The 17,831-nt window shown below is 45.8% G+C and overlaps 8 protein-coding genes across 8 annotated transcripts; 1 reads left to right on the forward strand and 7 right to left on the reverse strand.

The window, feature by feature from the left end:
• Nucleotides 1-555: 555 nt before the first annotated feature.
• Nucleotides 556-2,227, reverse strand: N7479_009719 (cytochrome P450; the record flags this gene model as incomplete). Its single annotated transcript, XM_057257412.1, has 4 exons — nucleotides 556-709; nucleotides 766-929; nucleotides 992-2,110; nucleotides 2,165-2,227. 4 exons carry the CDS (start codon nucleotides 2,225-2,227, stop codon nucleotides 556-558), a joined length of 1,500 nt encoding a protein of 499 aa, XP_057104870.1.
• Nucleotides 2,228-2,881: 654 nt separating this feature from the next.
• Nucleotides 2,882-3,601, reverse strand: N7479_009720 (uncharacterized protein; the record flags this gene model as incomplete). Its single annotated transcript, XM_057257413.1, has 2 exons — nucleotides 2,882-3,469; nucleotides 3,536-3,601. The coding sequence occupies 2 exons, from the start codon at nucleotides 3,599-3,601 to the stop codon at nucleotides 2,882-2,884; spliced, it is 654 nt and encodes a 217-aa protein (XP_057104871.1).
• Nucleotides 3,602-4,180: 579 nt separating this feature from the next.
• Nucleotides 4,181-4,960, reverse strand: N7479_009721 (uncharacterized protein; the record flags this gene model as incomplete). Its single annotated transcript, XM_057257414.1, has 3 exons — nucleotides 4,181-4,312; nucleotides 4,403-4,842; nucleotides 4,906-4,960. 3 exons carry the CDS (start codon nucleotides 4,958-4,960, stop codon nucleotides 4,181-4,183), a joined length of 627 nt encoding a protein of 208 aa, XP_057104872.1.
• Nucleotides 4,961-6,472: 1,512 nt separating this feature from the next.
• On the reverse strand, nucleotides 6,473-8,020 carry N7479_009722 (uncharacterized protein; the record flags this gene model as incomplete). Its single annotated transcript, XM_057257415.1, has 3 exons — nucleotides 6,473-7,589; nucleotides 7,662-7,843; nucleotides 7,904-8,020. The coding sequence occupies 3 exons, from the start codon at nucleotides 8,018-8,020 to the stop codon at nucleotides 6,473-6,475; spliced, it is 1,416 nt and encodes a 471-aa protein (XP_057104873.1).
• Nucleotides 8,021-8,278: 258 nt separating this feature from the next.
• Nucleotides 8,279-9,628, reverse strand: N7479_009723 (M20 family metallopeptidase; the record flags this gene model as incomplete). Its single annotated transcript, XM_057257416.1, has 2 exons — nucleotides 8,279-9,038; nucleotides 9,099-9,628. 2 exons carry the CDS (start codon nucleotides 9,626-9,628, stop codon nucleotides 8,279-8,281), a joined length of 1,290 nt encoding a protein of 429 aa, XP_057104874.1.
• Nucleotides 9,629-10,033: 405 nt separating this feature from the next.
• N7479_009724 (putative general amidase) lies at nucleotides 10,034-11,752 on the forward strand (the record flags this gene model as incomplete). The annotated part of the gene is made up of 3 exons (XM_057257417.1): nucleotides 10,034-11,449; nucleotides 11,502-11,586; nucleotides 11,637-11,752. The coding sequence occupies 3 exons, from the start codon at nucleotides 10,034-10,036 to the stop codon at nucleotides 11,750-11,752; spliced, it is 1,617 nt and encodes a 538-aa protein (XP_057104875.1).
• Nucleotides 11,753-11,801: 49 nt separating this feature from the next.
• Nucleotides 11,802-13,207, reverse strand: N7479_009725 (Zn(II)2Cys6 transcription factor; the record flags this gene model as incomplete). The annotated part of the gene is made up of 3 exons (XM_057257418.1): nucleotides 11,802-12,578; nucleotides 12,644-13,098; nucleotides 13,147-13,207. 3 exons carry the CDS (start codon nucleotides 13,205-13,207, stop codon nucleotides 11,802-11,804), a joined length of 1,293 nt encoding a protein of 430 aa, XP_057104876.1.
• A 2,113-nt stretch (nucleotides 13,208-15,320) lies between these two features.
• Nucleotides 15,321-16,926, reverse strand: N7479_009726 (Pyridoxal phosphate-dependent transferase major region subdomain 2; the record flags this gene model as incomplete). Its single annotated transcript, XM_057257419.1, has 6 exons — nucleotides 15,321-15,396; nucleotides 15,455-15,541; nucleotides 15,596-16,253; nucleotides 16,305-16,432; nucleotides 16,725-16,821; nucleotides 16,875-16,926. The coding sequence occupies 6 exons, from the start codon at nucleotides 16,924-16,926 to the stop codon at nucleotides 15,321-15,323; spliced, it is 1,098 nt and encodes a 365-aa protein (XP_057104877.1).
• Nucleotides 16,927-17,831: the final 905 nt, after the last annotated feature.

Raw genomic sequence — 17,831 nt, forward strand, 5'->3', positions numbered from 1 at the left:
GGAAGGTCGACGGAATGGTCCAACACGGAACTTAAGTTATGCACGACGAATGGAAATTATATCGACTCAACCTAGGTGGTGCGAGTTCCGTACGATATTTGTAGGATTAGCGATTGTCTGCATAACTAAGCATCTTTCTTCCAAAGCAGCTACTTTTTGTTTCTCTTTTGGTGTACTAGACCTATTGGCGCTTCTTGAAGATATATGTTCACGCTGCCCCGGAACTTGACTCCAATTGAAGCCACCTTAATGGACATGACAAAAATTTCGCTAGCAAAAACCAAGGGGTGTATATGTTGCTATTGAATTTGCTTTAGTGATCTGTATTGTAAATGTTGCATCTGGCCTGAGCAGATGCATACAGATGATTCCAGATACAAACCAAGAGATGCGAAAAACATTGCGGTAAGAAGATGAAAGTCCCAAAGGAATGTAATATTGCTGCGGCTATGCTGTTCAGAACAAGATATGTTTCTAACCAATATCTACCTTCAATGGGTGGATTGGATATACCTAGACTCAGATAAATTTCATCCGTCAATCACCAATGTCCCTTCATTCTCTCGCCTTCAGCTGAACCATCAAGTCGTTCTTCTCCCACAGAAAGAAGGTTTTCTGTTTCTCCGAACCAATAGACTCAGGCAGAAGAGAAAGCTCAAAGTTATACAACACCTTGGCTAGAATGAGACGCATTTCATGATATGCCAGACTATTCGATCATTAGCTACTTGGAACCACCGTTCAGAGATTAAAACGAGAACATACTTCTTTCCAAGGCAGTTGCGAGGGCCAAATGAGAATGGTTGAAAGGCAGTCTTGTTATCAGTGGCAAAGTCATCGCCAATCCAACGCTCAGGGATGAACTGATGAGGGTGTCTGAAGTTTTGAGCGTTGTGATAGGTAGCCCAATGATTAACCGAGAGTGCAGTCTATTATTTTATCAAAAATTAGAGAAAGATCATTGAAACACAGAGCGGAAAAGCAAAAGTACCTTTCCTGGGACATGTTCTCCACAGACAAGCAGTCCCTGATCGGGAGCGATGCGAGGCAGACCAACCGGAACCGGAGGATAGATGCGTAACCCTTCCTCAATGCACGCATTGAGATACGGCATACGCTCCAGAGATCTCATGTCAATATTCGAGTCTTTCTCGAAAGTCTCACGAACTTCCTTCACAATCATCCTCATCTTTTCCGGCGTGCTCAGGAGTTGATAGAGCAAACCACTCAGTGCGGTTGCAGTAGTCTCGGTACCTGCAACCATGAAGACCTGCGAGTTGGCATACATCTCTCTGCGGCTAAGACGGAGGTCGTCCTTTTGGCTCATGACAATACCCCAGATGTCAGGCTTTTGCAGCGTATGGTTGCCGTCGATTCTTTTATCGACACGCTCCTGGGAGGCCTTGTAATGAGCGACACTCTGTTGCTTTAGTTCCTTGGGAATGAGCCTTTGAGCAATGGGAGCCGTCCAAGGCACGTAACGTGCCAATCTCCGCAAAGCGTTGGTTTTCATACTGACGAAAACTGCGGATACCCAATTGAGGTTGCCAGTCCCAGCCAACAGACCCAAGGAGTCTCCAAAGGTTAAATCTCCCATGATATCAAAAGTTGTCAAATTGAGCATGCGAACCATATTGATTTTCGCATTGGGCTCCTCCTTGATCGTCCTGTGGAGACTGTGAACTAAAGAATCCACATATCCGAGGATCAAAGATTGTTGCTCTCGAAGCGCTCGATCAGAAAAGGCATGCGAGAAATTGCGACGAAAACGAGAATGATCAGGGCCATTTCCTCGGATAATATCCGCGGCTCCATTGAATGATGGTCCGTAGAATCGGGAGTCCTTGTCCGTAACTGGTTTTCCTGCAGAGGCGTGACCATATATTCCCTTCCACGCCTCGCCAGTCGAATAACTCAATTCATCGGGGGCGATACGGACTACATCGCCGTGTGCTGCATGTAATCCACTGACCCATTCAATCAGGTCACCTTTGAAGGTATGATAGAGTTGAGGTATTCGTGATGAAGCTGCAAACTTCGGTCCGGGGTATTTGCTAAGAGGGCTGATGAAGACATGGTAGTATGCCCTCGAGACTAATACCAGAATAACCTAATCAAAACATGTTAGCGACGATGATTCAATTGAATAAACTAGTCAGCGTACCGAAGTGGCGATGACCGAAATGTAGTGTTCGTGAATCAACCTTGAAGCAGATTGAAGGAGCATCTTGAATTATGAGAATGTTCTTGTGAGCCAAATGAAATGGATTGAGAGGACAGGAAAGCAGAAAATGCTTGAAAATTGATAGATCAACAACTTGAGTTTTTGTCCAATTGGTATTTTGAATTGTGCACGCTTTTTCTTGCATAGTGATGATCGCTATGACGCCTAGCTCAGTTTGTGGAGACTTATAGAGAGATTTACACCGTAATTACCACTATAAGCAATAGATACACATGCAAAATACTATATTGGAATTGATCTACGTTGATTCTACGCTAAAAGCTAGGTGAGTATTCCGTTGCGTTATCTTAGTTTGTTTGATACACGAAATGCCTTCCGCGGAACGAAGATAGCCAATTGCCGATTTCCGGTTGATTCTGCATGAACCTGGATTACTTTTACGAACTAACGGAGAGTCAATCAAGTTGAAGTGGATATTCATAAGTCCCACAAAAGCTTCTTCTAGGTCGAGTTAACATATCGAGAAAAAAAACCCCCCGCCCTCCCAAAAAGGTAATCATACAAGACAAAATGCGTTGGGACCTGGAATCCTCCATCCAACAGAGAATATGCATTACAAAAGATCCCCCCCGAATTGAGTTGGTGAATAGTCTAGAGAAAGTGGAGATTTGAACGGCATATGTTCCAGATCTAAGTTCATACAAACTGAGATTGTAAGTCATTCAGTTGGAATGGTAGATAGTCAGACACAAAGCTCTCATCAATTTCTATGATAGATGGCTGTGTGTGAGTTGGTGCCGAACTGGTTCCCTGTCCTGGTTGATCCACAATAATTTTCCAGAATTTCTCCGAGAGGGTTTCCAAATCTGTAGATGAACTCAAGAATGGGGCTTTCTTCACAGCCATTTGACTCGTTGAGGCTGTAAGGGGGTCGTCGAGTGGCAGAAGATTCTCTAGGTATCGACATACCTTAGATGCCGTCGCAACCGACTCTGATAGAGTTTGAAGAAGTTGAATGGCATCGTGCACCATCCCCTTCAAGAGTCCATGGGAAGCTATAGGTGCTGGGTGGGACTCTTCTGGAATAACGTGGTACATAACCTCAACCAACGTTGTGGTTAGAATATACCCACATGGCTTTAAAGAGGTCGTCGTCATCATGTAGCTTCGAATTGCTTCAATCATTGCTTTACAAATTGATACCGACGTTTTTCGACGCTCAAGGTCGTGTTCGTTGGAAGTGAGAGCCATATGTCGAATACTCAGACGGAGGGATTGAAATCGCTGGTATGATATGTTAGTATTGAAGAATTAGGGTGCGAGATTGATCAAGAATAGTGCGCTTCTTACAAGGAACACAATCAGCCTCTGGCGAATATGTTTTTCCTCCTCTACACACATATACTCCGCAACCATAGAAGATTTCCAGTGGAGGTTTGACGGAATTTGCCTGTATGAAAGGAAATCCGTGTGTCCATCATCTGCGACTCCTCCCAATTATCGGCTTTCGGGGCCTGGGCAGAAAATAACCCATCCCAAATGTGAGCCCACAGCCGACTAAATGATATCAAGCTCTGCAAAAGTTCGTGCTTTCTCGAACCCAGAGTATCCTTGGCTTTGCTAAAGTCACTGACAGCACTTTCATCTTCACGTAAGAAATATGTAACTCTGCACTTCTGAGTGATGCGTTTGTCAAGAAAATAAAGTGTCCACCAAAGCCCCTGACGAGATGCTAACTCAAAACTTTCTATTCGGCCACAAAGATTGATTGTTCAGTCCAATTTTGAGGGCAATCTGAAAACCTTGGGTGATGCTCTGGAGGGCCGTTTGATGCATGGACATTTCTAGAAGGAATGCAGAAGACGTAATGTGATAGATGACAGTTTCAATATCACCTTCATGAAGTTGATTGAAATGTTGCATCAATCTTAGCCCTTCCGAGTACTTTGGTGAAACTGGTCTCATTTTGCACGACTCAATAGGGTGGGTGAGGGATTAAGCGTATGCTAACATATTCAACAGAATGGCGATGATTTTAGAATTGTCAGAGCTTATGATAATTTGGTGATGCTCGTGGTCATATCCATGGAGCGACAGAACCATTGATAATCGCTCGTAGATAGCGGGCTGATTCAGACATGGGAAGTAATATTCAAATTCTTGAAAAAAAAAACGTCGACAAGGCCCCAAAGACACGGTGGTTTTTGGCAAAGTCACCGTGGCAATCAAGAATTGGGACGAGTCATCGAGGCCCCCTGGAGCGTTAGGCTGCCGGAGGTTCCTCAATGCATTGAGTTGGGAACCAATCGGCAAGCTGTTCAAGGAGGGAGTGTTGACACCGAGCGTATCCGACTCTGTTGACTCCTCTAAAGGAGTAGGAATATTTGGAGAGGCAGTAAAACTACCAGCAAAGCGATTCTCGAAAACATCGTTTCCCGAGTCGATGGATATTGATGAAGAAATTCGGCTAGGAGGTTTATCTGAGGCTAACATGCTCCTATTATAAGACTGCGTGGCGAATACATTTCGTGTATCTGTTCCTTGAAAACTTCGATTCTTGGAAAGCGCAGTCACTTGATCCTGGAGTTGTGAGAGTTGTTCCTTCAGGGAAACAGACGTTTTGCTTCGTTTCCGGGGGAAAGCCTTGGAGGGAATCTCTGTAGTATCTCTGGATTTGTCAGGCATGTCATTGCGAAATCAGAGTTGAGCATAATACTCACTCTTTTCGTGCGCGTTTGTTTGGTGCCGGCGCCTGATATTGGTGTTCTCCAGCATATTGACATTCAATGTTTCTGGTTAGACAACTAGAACATATCGGTTCCCCTGAACACTTTTTCGTGTATTAGTGATTTGAAATCGAATAAAAACAAATGGGTCATATAAGATCATTGTACATGCACGAAACTAACCTTGATCTTGCGTCTTTGGCATTCCAAACTGAACCAAACCAGCGTCAACATGGCAAATGAATGGATATTGAAGATACTCACCATGCTTGTAATGCATATTTGTCGCGCCTATGACCTTCCTTACGATTTGTTTCCTTGGGCATGGGGTTAGATTTCTTTGGAATTTGATTGTGGTTACTCTAGTCCTCTTGAAAGAAGAAGGCAAAAGGCATGCTATTTCACGTAGAGAAAATAGGAAGAATGAAGAGGGGAGGCCAATAAAGGCTCTAAGAGACGGGGAAGGTAGTTCAATGCGGGGACCTAGGGTTATTTTGCCGATGAGTCGACACCGTGACCTCTTATTTAGTTATGCATCGAACTTATCCCCAGTTTTCCTGGTATACGCCACTCCCGATACACCCGACTCTACGATACAATAGATGGGCTCATAAACCCACCAGGGCCACCGCCCTCATTCTTCACGTACCCGCAAAAGTTTCCGTACGGTCGACCCACACCCGCGTTTTCTCCTAACCATCTTTCATGACTCCCAGGAACCCTCGACGCCCTATTAATTCTAATATAATGAAGGGAATTGTACTATCTCCCTATCTCCGGGGTCAGATCTTCGGGTAGGCCTTAATTCATCATTTTATCGAGTTGATTTATACAGTATAGGCGATGCTAGGTCAGGATTGAGGCTGTAATTGAAGCAAATAGATGGTATACCAAATATTAAGACACAAATTAAATACTGCAGCCAATTGCCTATCTAGTGCATATTTGCATATATTTTCATTAAATGATTTGGGGGTATAGCATTTGATTGAAAATAGTAGGTTCAATTTACCAAAATTAAAAGTGAGAGATATATATTTGGTGGGCCGTATCGGAACTTTTGCAACAGAACTAGTTATACCATGTTACCCCCAGATCCGTTCTCCTCAAAATACTAATAAAATAAGTCGCTCAGTAATTCATATATTAGGAGTGGTAGTGAGATTTGAAATCGATATAACGGAAAAAGTAAGAAGTTCTGATTCCTTTCACTGGAGATACAAGTCTGATAAAATACTTTGCTGTGGCAGCTGTATGAAAGTATCAGTCACCAAGAGTAAATGTGCCAGCAAATTATTGAAGACCCAGCATTCAGATCTCTCGGGATACATTATACTAGACTAAAACAGTTTCGGTACTACCGTTGGTCTTTTTTAATAATGGAGATCAAGATCACTAGATGGAGTAAAACACGCATTCGGTCTTTCGCTTGGATCTGCGATACAGGATAGCCAAAAAAAAAAGAAAAAGAAAAAGAAAAAGAAAAAGAAAAAAAAACCAATATACAAAAGGAATTCGCAGCTGAGAGACCCCATCGAAAAACCAGCGATCTGCAGTCTACCTATAGAACATATCGACACCCAGGAGTTTCCCAATCAGTCAGATCTTCCAGAAGCAGCCCCTCCGGTGGTACATCAGATGGCACCTCACTCGCTCGCTTCTTATTCTGCCACTGTAAATATAGTCGCAGACACACCAGCCAGAAAAATCCCAAGCCGAACCCAACTAGACTAGCTGTGATACCCTTCCTATACCTTGGTGCCTCAATTACACTGAAGAACTGCGGACCAACGATATTTCCCACGCAATACATCACCAAAACACTAGCATTAACCACTGCCCGCTTGGTGAGACCACGCACATTACTGGTGATTAGCGACATGGCAAGCGGCATGTTGGCTGAGAAAGCCAAGCTCAGACAAAAACCTGCCATACGACCAGCTTGGTTGCTTTCCTCCAGAGCGTACATGAGCACCATTCCCAGCAAACTGATAAGCGTAAGTGCCATCATAGTCAGCATGCGGATGTTGGGAATTGACGAGCACAGCACGGCACTTATGATCACGAAGCATAACTGGGCGCCACCTGTGGGCATTTGGATCAAGAGGGCTTGGAGACCTTCGTATCCAAATCCTTGCACGACAAGGGACCCGAAAGCTGTGAGTCCTCCATTTGCAATGTTCACACAGAAGGTGTACAGGCTCAAGAACCAGGTTACCGGGTCCCGTAGGGCTTCGAATACCTGCGACATCTTGAAGGAGCTCCTTACGCCAGCCTGGCCATCAGCCATGATATTTTTGATTGCGGTCGATTGCTCCTCGGGAGTCAGCCAGTAGGCTTTGGATGGTGTGTCTGGGAGAAAAACAAGCATGACAATCCCCCATAGAGCAGTGACAGCGCCGAAGATGAGGAACAGATATTGCCACGCGGCTAGGCTGTTGTTTATATGTCCAATGCCATAGGAGAGCAACCCTCCAAATAAGGAAGCTATCGAACCACCCGTAAACCACAGCCCGTACCGGAGGGGCTGCTGGCGTCGCGTGTACCACATGCCAGTGATCAGGGAGAATCCCGGGGCGATGGATGCCTCGAGGGCACCAAGGAAGAATCGGGTAATTACTAGGCCTGCGAAGTTGTGGCAGGCTGCATGGCACATAAGGACAGCGGCCCAAACAAGTCTACAAGATTTGGCTGTTAGTCTGTTTTCTCCGCCTGAATCCACAGACTCTCGGAAGCGAGGCAATACGTACACGGTGGTACCTAGGTATTTTCCAATCGGCAAACGCACTGACAGGTACATGGTCGGGTACGACCAGAACATATATCCAAAGTAAAACACTGAGGCTACCCATGAGAATTGCGTGCCTTCTAGGTGTGTGTCTTCAAGCATTCCCAGTAAGCTGGCATAACTCAATGTCTGTTTGTCCAAGAACTGGAGAAAATAGCAGAACCCAAGTATTGGCAGAAGAATCAAATCGATTTTTCTTCGTACTCGGCGAGACTCCTTAGGGGAGATATTGGTGATGCTCCCTAGAGAAGTATCCCGTTTTGGGTCCTGTTTTGGGTCCTCGGGAGAACATGATTTCATCTTGGGATCAACAGAAGACATAGTGGTAAGTTGGTAGGATGAGAATTATCAGACTGGGAGAGATATCATTGTATTTATGTTATCTTTCGTGTTTATCTCAATTTGTCAAAAGCTATCGGATATGTACATATGTTATGTACCTATAAACCCAGAAGAATCCGGAGAAGGCTCAGTTCTTCCCGGAGCGCAATTACCGTTTATTGGACGTGTGATCGCATCTACCTCCGCAGTGGATACTTCCAAGATTGTGGAGACGAAGGCAAATAATGATAACAAAATCTACGAGCGAGTCCTGATTCCCCCTCTCGCGTCGGTAAAAGCATTGCGTACATTGCCGTATAGCTCATCATTCACGAGTACCTCCCACCCCGTCATTGCCATCGCTTTTCCTGCTGTTATCATTCTCTCATGGGCAACGCTCGTGCCAGCTGCCGCAGTGAACTGCCGCGTATGGTTCTTAGCCCCATCGCTTACAGGGATCCCAATGAGGCCGTGCAGGGCCGGGATAAGCTGCGACACGTTCCCCTGGTCAGTGGAACCTGGCATCAGGATCTCATCATTGGCTAATATGTGTTCACCTTGCCCCCGCATAGATTCCCGAAAGCTTTCACATAAAGGCGGGTTCACAACCAAATCGGCGAATATTTGATTTTCCTCAAGCTCCACCGTACACCCGGTGGCAAGGGCACCTGATTCAAGACACCTCCGTACGCGTTCTCCCAACAATCGTGCTCCATCCATAGTTGAACTACGGATCGAATATTTGGCACGCGTGATCTCGGGGATTGCATTAGTGACGGTGGGTGCCTGGAGAATTGCGCCGTGGACTCGTTCATCGGGTTTCATCTGCTGACGTAGCATGGATATGCTGTTGTAGGCCGTTACCAGAGCATCAAGAGCATTGACTCCTTCCCATGGACTCGCAGAGGCATGAGCGCTGACCCCGCGATAGACTGCTGTGATGTCGTAGCAGGCAATTGAGGAGCGTCCGGCGATACCATGGACACCTTTGCTGAATTCTTCCTCGGACAACGGATGGCTGCGCTGGTTAGTCTATTTAAGTTTTGGTTTTGAGGTCAGAGCGAGGGAACTATCATACATCATCAAAGACACATCCACTTTCTGGTACGCCCCCGAGAGAATCAGATCGATCTTCCCGCCGCCATCCTCTTCAGCCGGGGTCCCCAAGAGCTGGACATGGCCAGGAATACCAAATTGGCGAATTGCAAATGCCAGAGCTAGAAATCCGCAAATGCTGGAAATCGCAATGAGGTTGTGACCGCACGCATGTCCAATGCCGGGGAGTGCGTCATACTCGGCGTTGAAGCTCACACAGCGGCCATCCCCATTACCAACTTTGGCCTCAAAGGCGGTACTGAGGCCGTAGGCGTGGCGCGTTATTTGGATTCCTTGGGATTGAAGGAAATCGCAGATGGCGTCATGGGCAACGTGTTCCTCGTACGCCAGTTCTGGAGTTTCATGAATCTGTGATTTGTGTATTGTGAGAAAGCGGCTATTTGTATAAAATTGAGAATTTACCTTCTGATTTAGCATGCGTAAAGGCTCTGCCAAACTATCGATGTATTGGTCGATGGCCGTTTGAACTGCGGTCTTAGACGGTGTAGCCATGGTCGATTGTTGTGTTTGGGTTTGAATAGTTAACTATCAGTAGTGAATAGCGTTATCTTATGATATTTCAATAAGAAGAAAATATAGCCCGGAGACCGATAAATCTGCCGTGTGCTGGATGAATCTTCTAGGGCTACCTTGCCAGCGCAAAAGTATTTGATTGGTCTATCTCCCACTCTCCCCACCGGAGTATGAGATATAAATGAGACCATGAAACGTTCGAAATCACAAATCGTGTTAAAGATTACATTTATGCTTCCCCGCTTTCCTGTTTGTCACTCTCAACTCAACTCTTAACTCAATTCTTGACCCAACTCTCAACTTAACTCTTGACTCACCTCTTAACTCAACTCTTTAACATCAACCTTCCCCCATTTACCAGACTATTTTTGAGAGCTGGACAATATGACCAATCTGACTTGGCAAGTCAAGTGTGCTGCCAAACAGGCGGAGGCAGACGCCAAAATTCCCATCGAATGGCGACTCCCTGCAGAGATCCTCCAGCAAGTCAATCAAAATGAGCTGAATATTCTTGATGTTCCCTCGAAATGCGGAGTCCTTACCAAAGAAGAGCTCGCGATTACTGAGCTTCCTGATGCAACTTCGCTCCGGGATAAGCTTATCACCCTAGAACTCAGCGCCGTTGAAGTGACCACCGCCTTTTGCAAGCGTGCTGCCATTGCGCAGCAGTTGACTTCATGCTTGACGGAGACCATCTTCTCAGAGGCTCTTATTAGAGCCGAAGAGCTGGACGCGCATATCAAGTCTACCGGAAGACCCATCGGACCACTTCACGGAATCCCGATCAGTATGAAGGAAACCTTCAATATCAAGGGCGTGCCGACCTCTCTCGGGTTTGTGTCTTTCTTGGATCGTGAGCCCGTCACCCAGAACTCTGTCTTGGTAGAGCTTCTCCTGGAAGCAGGTGCTGTGCTGTACGTGAAAACCAACGTGCCCCAGACCATGATGACCGCCGACTCGCATAACAATGTCTTTGGACGTGTGCTAAACCCACACCGAAGTACCCTGACGGCTGGTGGCAGCAGTGGAGGCGAAGGAGCTCTTGTGGCCATGCGTGGATCCATCCTTGGCATTGGGACTGATATTGCTGGATCAATTCGCATCCCAGCACTGTGCTGTGGTACCGTGGGCTTCAAGCCTAGTATCGGTCGCGTACCGTATGCTGGCCAAACGAGCGCCGGTAGACCGGGTATGACTGGGATTGCTCCATGCGCAGGACCGATTTGTCACTCTGTTCGCGACGCGGACATGCTCCTCCGAGTGGTTTTTAATGCAGCTTCTGATGACATGGACGACATGGCGCTAGGATTCCCCTGGGTTCAGCCCGTGAAAGCGTCTACGCAGCTCACAATCGGAGTCTTGCCAGAAGATCCTCAAACTCCACTGCACCCCAACATGCAGCGCACTCTCAAAATGGCCATCGAAAAGCTGGAAAATTCGGGCCATCACATTGTGGATCTATCGAAACAGATCACATTTTTGGGAGCTGCTGCAGATCTCGCATTCCGCTTCTTTCGCATTGACCCTGATCAAACAGCGTTGCAGAACATCTACAAGTCTGGCGAGCCGGCGATCCCGTCTCTTCGATTCACGTACGACCTCGAAGGAAAAGGAGAGGAGCCAACTTTGCGAGGATTGTTTGACTTGAACGTCTCCCGAGCAGATATTACAGCCAAAATGCGTCGCATCTTTCTCGACAACCGCCTGGATGTGATTATCGGACCAGGATACCAGAGCACAGCAGTTCCTCATGACACTTATGGTGTTCCAGTATACACGGTCCTCGCCAATTTGGTCGATGTATGTTTCCTTGTATTATTTACGAATTGTTACACTAACCCAAGATCCCTAGTATCCCGCATGCGTCATTCCATATGGCTCCTCTCATGAGGCCGATGATGCTGAGTTCGTGCGCGACGTGAAGTATTATCCTCCTTGTAAGACTCATCCTGGATATTTAAAAATCGCATATGCTGACTTAGATCAGATGTTCCCAAAGAGGTCGAAAACGCGCCGTGCCACGTGCAACTTATCGGCCGTCGCCAGAAGGATGAGGTGCTCATTCAGCATGCGCTGATCGTGGAGGAAGTTTTATCCAAGTGATGAACGCCAAGCGATGAACCCAGTGGATAGCAAATAGTATGAGGCCAATTTAAGAGGGTTCCATTAATAACTGTAATTGCTGCAGTATCATGTCTCCATTTCCCCGTGGGGAGGCCCAGACATTCATCAGTCGCTCTTGTAATCGCACTGCCTGCCCGCGTCTCATGCGGACCAATGGACTAATTCGGTTGTTTATGGTGTATCGCTCAAATTCACCTATGGCAGCAGCACCAAGTACAGCCACAGGCCATAGAGAATAACTGAGTAGGTATTTTTCGACGTCTATCGTCTTCAAGATGATCAGTCCTTCGTAGAAGAGGGCTTCTATTTCGGATATTATTTGTGTAGTACTTCGTATAGGATCTTTCTTGAGTAGCAAAATTCGAACGGCCCGTGAGTAGAGCCTTCTGATTGAATTTTGATTATCGCCTGTGCGCTCGTATTGCAGGATGTCGCTTTGAAGGCGTGTCCACATCTGGTGTTCTTCTTGATTTAGATCACGGGATAATCGCGCGAGTCGCGTCACATTTGCAATCATGATGAAGAAGTCATAGGATTCATCCAAGAGAGGTTGTGGAGCAGTTTGCCAATCATTGGTTGCAAAGGCCAAATAGTGACGTATGTCGCCTGTTGTCACATCGAGTGAAGGGTTAAACAGCATCACGAGCGTACTGTGATACAGGAACGATTCCACACATGTGCGCTGAAACACCACTACTGGCTGGGACGGGGATTGGGTGCTCGCTTCCGGGCGTCGTCGCGAAAGAAGAACGCCAGCAGCCTTCGCATGCAGACCGATGTTTGGGGGCAAGTCCGGTCGGAGGTTCTTGATTTGAATCAGGCTTGATTGATGCATCGAAATGAATACAAATACGGGAAAAGGAAACTCACTTCAAAGACACAGAGACATATCGTCGTCGCTAATAAACCATCTTCATTCCCGGTGCCGGGGGCACCTATTATGTAACCCTGCAGACTGCGCAGCGAGTGCAGGTAGTGCTGCATCGCAAGAGTATCGTTACCGAGATCAACCGCTGCAATGGCAATCATAATCGCCATTAGCGGAGAGAACTCCCGGGCCAGTCGGAGGATGTGTGATTGATCACTGTACACAGACGGACAACTCGGTCGCACAAGCCGCGGCATCACAGTTGTCGCGAAATGTGTATACAAAGCCTTATCCTCATATGTTAGAACTACACTCTTGGCGTTCATTTGACGTCTCTCGCGCCTTCGGCCATCCATGGGCTGGCTGGTAGCTGTGGGCCAAGTGCAGGTGGAGCCGAGGTTGGCGCATCTTTGACACGTTGGCCTTTGTTCATCACATTTCTTGCGGCGTTTGCGACCTAGCTTCAGTCAGTTGAGCCATCCAAAGGGTTAGATTCAGTGCTGACATTCGAAACAGCCGGTACGGGTGCGCACTCGGGCTTTGGACTTCCAGGTTGGGGTTGACATGGCACAAATGGAGAGATGCAAGGGCTACTTGTGCATATGCTCCTGTCGTATAAGACACGCTGATAGATCCCAAGCGCATCTACTGACTCATGACTTATAGAAGCATACAGGCCTCGTGATAGGCATCTCGATGCAGGTTCTGGAGTCTCTTTAGGTTCGCATTCGCCGAACATGGGGATTCGTGAAACGCGGGGGATGATCCACCGCGCAATTACCGCGGATTGGTCAATTGTCGGAACATCTATCAGTGCCCCAGGATGAGTTTTTGAACTTGGAAGAACGCTCTGGAGTTGACGAACAGCCCTTACACAATTGCATTTCTTGTTTTATGCTAGACCTATGTCTTAATGGATGTTAGCCTAATATTCTTTCTGGTATTTTTATGAACCCTACCATCGTATGAAACAAATATATCGTTGACCATAATGATAGGGAAGATTATATCGACTTCAATGTGGAACCAACCATTTTAGACAGAACCTGGCTGCTAGAAATGATTTCAATTCAATGTGGATTGATTGGTGACTGTCTTTCCCCCAAAAATTGCGACGAGCTTATCATCCAGCTATCGGGGAAGATCTTCATTCCAATAAATTGGACCCCCCAGGCCAACTAATAAATATTCTCTCAATCATAAATATCAAAATACCGGCGCCAACTGAAGGAAATGGAAAGCTCCGCAGCAACTCTGCAGACTGCAACTAAGACTGTCTAGTTCCAGGATCGAGGCAGCGTAATCTTGAATCTGTTGTCCGATCACCCTGGGATTTCCATTCAGTTCAATCTGACTCACAAAAAACTTATTGCCCATAGATCAAATTTCAGACAGCAGCGAATAGAAACAATCCTTATGGTCATCTCCTATCTCAGAGAAACTCGGATCAAGCTCCTGTCTTACTCTTTCAAGCATGATGGGGACCCGATCGGGATTAAAGGGAGAAAATCCATGGTCTTCAAACCCTCGCATTGGCAACTGAGCGCTACTCTCTATGGCGGACCCAAAGAAAATACTTCTGGTGTTGAGAATCCCCCTGTGTTCCAAGGTTGATTGTGCTTATCCTTTCATAATCATGTCGTGTCAGCCCCAACCCAACTAGCTGTTGGTTCAATGGGTATTCACCTGGAATGATTGCTGTTGCCGCTGCCGGGCTGTACATAGTGATTAAGTTTTCAATTTTCTCATGAAATAATTCCGAATTGTCCAATATGTGATCCAATGGCGTTTCTCCAGGAAGTGCTGTTACTGCAGCCTCCGAGATGTCTATGGTTTTCATGCTCCCCCGGGAATCAAGAATGCGCTTTGGTGCAGCGAGCAGTTGGCTGGAAAACAGCTCCTCCGGAAGTATGGCTATTTTAGCCTCTGAGATATCTATGGTTATGCTCGGGGCAATATTTGATTGGCAGCAACATGAGTTGCCGAATTTCATCTGTCGTTCTCATTTTATTCGGTGCATCTATTGAAAACTTTCCTCAAATTCTTGATACCACAAGTGCGTTGAAATCTACACGAGACGGACATTTGGCATTCACAAAAACCATTGTTTGGATCATCTTCGGCGAAGAATTCAGTGTAGTGCAGACATGACACCTGTTATCCTGTACTATGAGCCTGCAATCAAGATGTCTCGCACAAGTTTGGTCTTTTCTAACGGAAATGAAAGGTTAATACTGAATCACGCTCTACTACAGCCCAATTTCGAACAAGTTCATACATGCAGGAATTGGGACAATTACATGCTTGGCCTGTTGCAGCTGCGAAGGCAACCCCTCGAGACATGACTCTGACCAAGACGGATATGGAAGCTATAGACATCGAATCTATATCGAAGCATACTTGTTGGAGTACAATAATTTATTGTGGGAAATTGTAATTTGGTGTCCGGTTCTTTGATCAGGTTGTAAATTTGGGAAGCTACAATCTTGGAGCAAACGAAGGATGACTGCTTATTCAAAGAACTGTAATTCTAACGGTTTGAAGATCTAAGTGTAAGCGAAAGTAGCCTAATACAAGAATCTGAGATTGCAGTGCCTGGGACTTTGACGGCACGATTCAGTAGTAGAAACCATGCCCTCAAAACAGTTTTACGTACCTATGAAAGAATTCTCTCAGGGGTCATTCTGGTTTTGTAGCTTTGACAACAGCGCTAATACTGCGAGCAGTGTAGTCGATATTGAACTTATTGAGCCCACTAAAGCAAAGAAATATGTCAGCTTAACGGTTATTCTCAAAATATGTTCATCACATACGCGATAGATATTCTTCCAGAATCCTGAAGGTAAACATGATACTTGTTTCGGAGCAGTGTGACTTGTTCCACGGATAGTCCAACATATCTAAATAAGGTCAATATGGTGAGTCTCCCCGAGTCAGATATTGGTAGCACTTACGAAAACATTCCGTTCTGATCAGTGATATGCTGCCAGTTACCTGGTGTTTCCAATTTCTCCAATCCTTCTCTTAGCGCAATTCGACGACTCTTAAGTTGATTCGCCATATCTCGCACTTCTTGCCGCCATTGGAGCTGCAAAATATCATCTGATAGAACCGTTTCAACAATTTTGGACCCGAAATCAGGCGGCGCGCCGGACTCTGCTCGTGCGAGTAGTTTCATGTGCCTTTCTATTCTCTTTCCGACTTCCTCGCTTGGAGCAAGAATCGAGAGAATTCCAACGCGTTCGCTGTAGAGACCAAAACACTTACCGTATGTTGAGACGAAAACAAGCGGGATTTCTCGCTCAGCAAACAAACGAACGCCTTCAAGATCCGTGTCAATGTCCCCTGAGGCGAAACCGGGATATGCAGCATCGAAGAATGCCAAATGACCGCCCTGTATGAAGATCGAGGCTAGCTCTTGCCATTGATCTGGTGAGGGATCACATCCAGTTGGGTTCTGGGCTCCAGACTGGAGAAGAATGACAGATTGAGCTGGTAACAATTTAATAGCTTCTGTAAAGCTTGCAAAATCGAATTTGTTTGTTTTGCTGCTAAGATATGGCAGAAAACTAGCCTTAATTCCCGCAGACTGGAATAGGAAAGGATGATTCACTGGGGCTCGGTCAGAATTGTTTTCATATGTGTGATTAACTGAAGACTTACACCATGACTCGCTGGGAAGAAATATCTCGGGGTTCCCATTCTCCTTCCACGGTCCGTAATGATTTTTCAACATAACTGCGCCGACATGGCACCCGCCACTTGCGCCGAGTGTTTGCGTTGAAATTATTCTAAGAATAAAGATCAGCTCCGAGTCAATTTTGCAAAGACAATATCAGTCTTCCTTTACCTATTTTCTCGCAGAAGACGATGATCTGGCCCAAAAAGCAACTTGGCACTCAAGTCCCTATAAATCTGGGAACCTAGAGCGGAAGGGCGATACTCATGATGCCAATCAGGATCATTGAATATTCTGTTCTTTGCCTATAACATGAAGATCAAAGATTTAGTGATGTACGGGGCTGTAGAATGATATACTTGGGAAGTTATATACATACCTCTTTCACACTCGGTAACACATACGCTTTCCCTTCGTCCGTTTTGTACACACCCACTAAGAGATCAGTTCTGTTGGGATCTGTATCCTCTCGGAACTGCGTAATAAGAGCTTCGAGGCCCTCTAAACATGCTTTGTTAATTAGAGCTCATGAATGCATCAATTGTAATATTTACCTGTTCGGCCCGCTGGCACATCTTGGAAAGGATTTGCTGCTATGCTACCCATTTTGCTTTTGAGAATAGGAGGAGGAAATAGGATAACTGTTGGATCTTATACCTGCGGGGTAATGAAGTGTCTTGGAGTGATAAGTATCTTGTAGCACGCTATTATTAGCAACACGCCATCATGTCGCAATATTAGAAATACCAATACCTGTCTGCTACTGGTAACTATATTATCTCCTCATCAGCAATTATTAATACGACCAGCGTGCCAAGGTGCTCACGATATCGGCCCTTTCTCTTCTAGTGGTCAGAAAATGAACAAATGAATTCAATATGTGAAACATAGAGCGCCTTTGCAATGACACCATATGGCGAATATGGAGTGCCAATGACCAAGAAAATCATTGCGAAATAGGAAAACCAAAAGAAAATAATAACCAAAGCATATAACCGTGAGCTCCGCGGGCGTGGCCACCGACCCAGCTACTGATTCACGGGCGTCTGGCTAGTAGTCTAGTTCCGGCCGCCACCTAATAAATGGTAGGCCGTTCCTGATCGGTTCCGGTTTCTTGACTGCTAGGTTAAGATCAGTCGATCGGGCCTACAGAATCACCTTCGAGAATAGTGGCTTATAGTTCCTACTATAACTACTAACAGAACCGATATCCGGGAGTCGAAGAATTTCCACCTCACTAATATGGAGGATATCTCAAAACACTCGCTGAGGATAGTACAACTTCATTAGAACGTACTATTTGTAGGTTTCGGGGTGGTCTCAGTATGATTTGTACGGTCGGAAAGGACTTCAACGCCTAGGATTCAATAAATTTGATGATTTGTTTAATGGGAATAGCTTTAAGACCATAAACCGCTTTGAATTTTCAGAATACGTAGGATTAACCTATAGGATTAGCTTCATTTTATCTGATAATTGAGATGGATTGTTAAACATAAGTCCTTTGCTCA

Source organism: Penicillium vulpinum (assembly GCF_028829585.1).
Source record: "Penicillium vulpinum strain IBT 29486 chromosome Unknown utg000004l_segment0_segment0, whole genome shotgun sequence".
Taxonomy (NCBI): domain Eukaryota; kingdom Fungi; phylum Ascomycota; class Eurotiomycetes; order Eurotiales; family Aspergillaceae; genus Penicillium; species Penicillium vulpinum.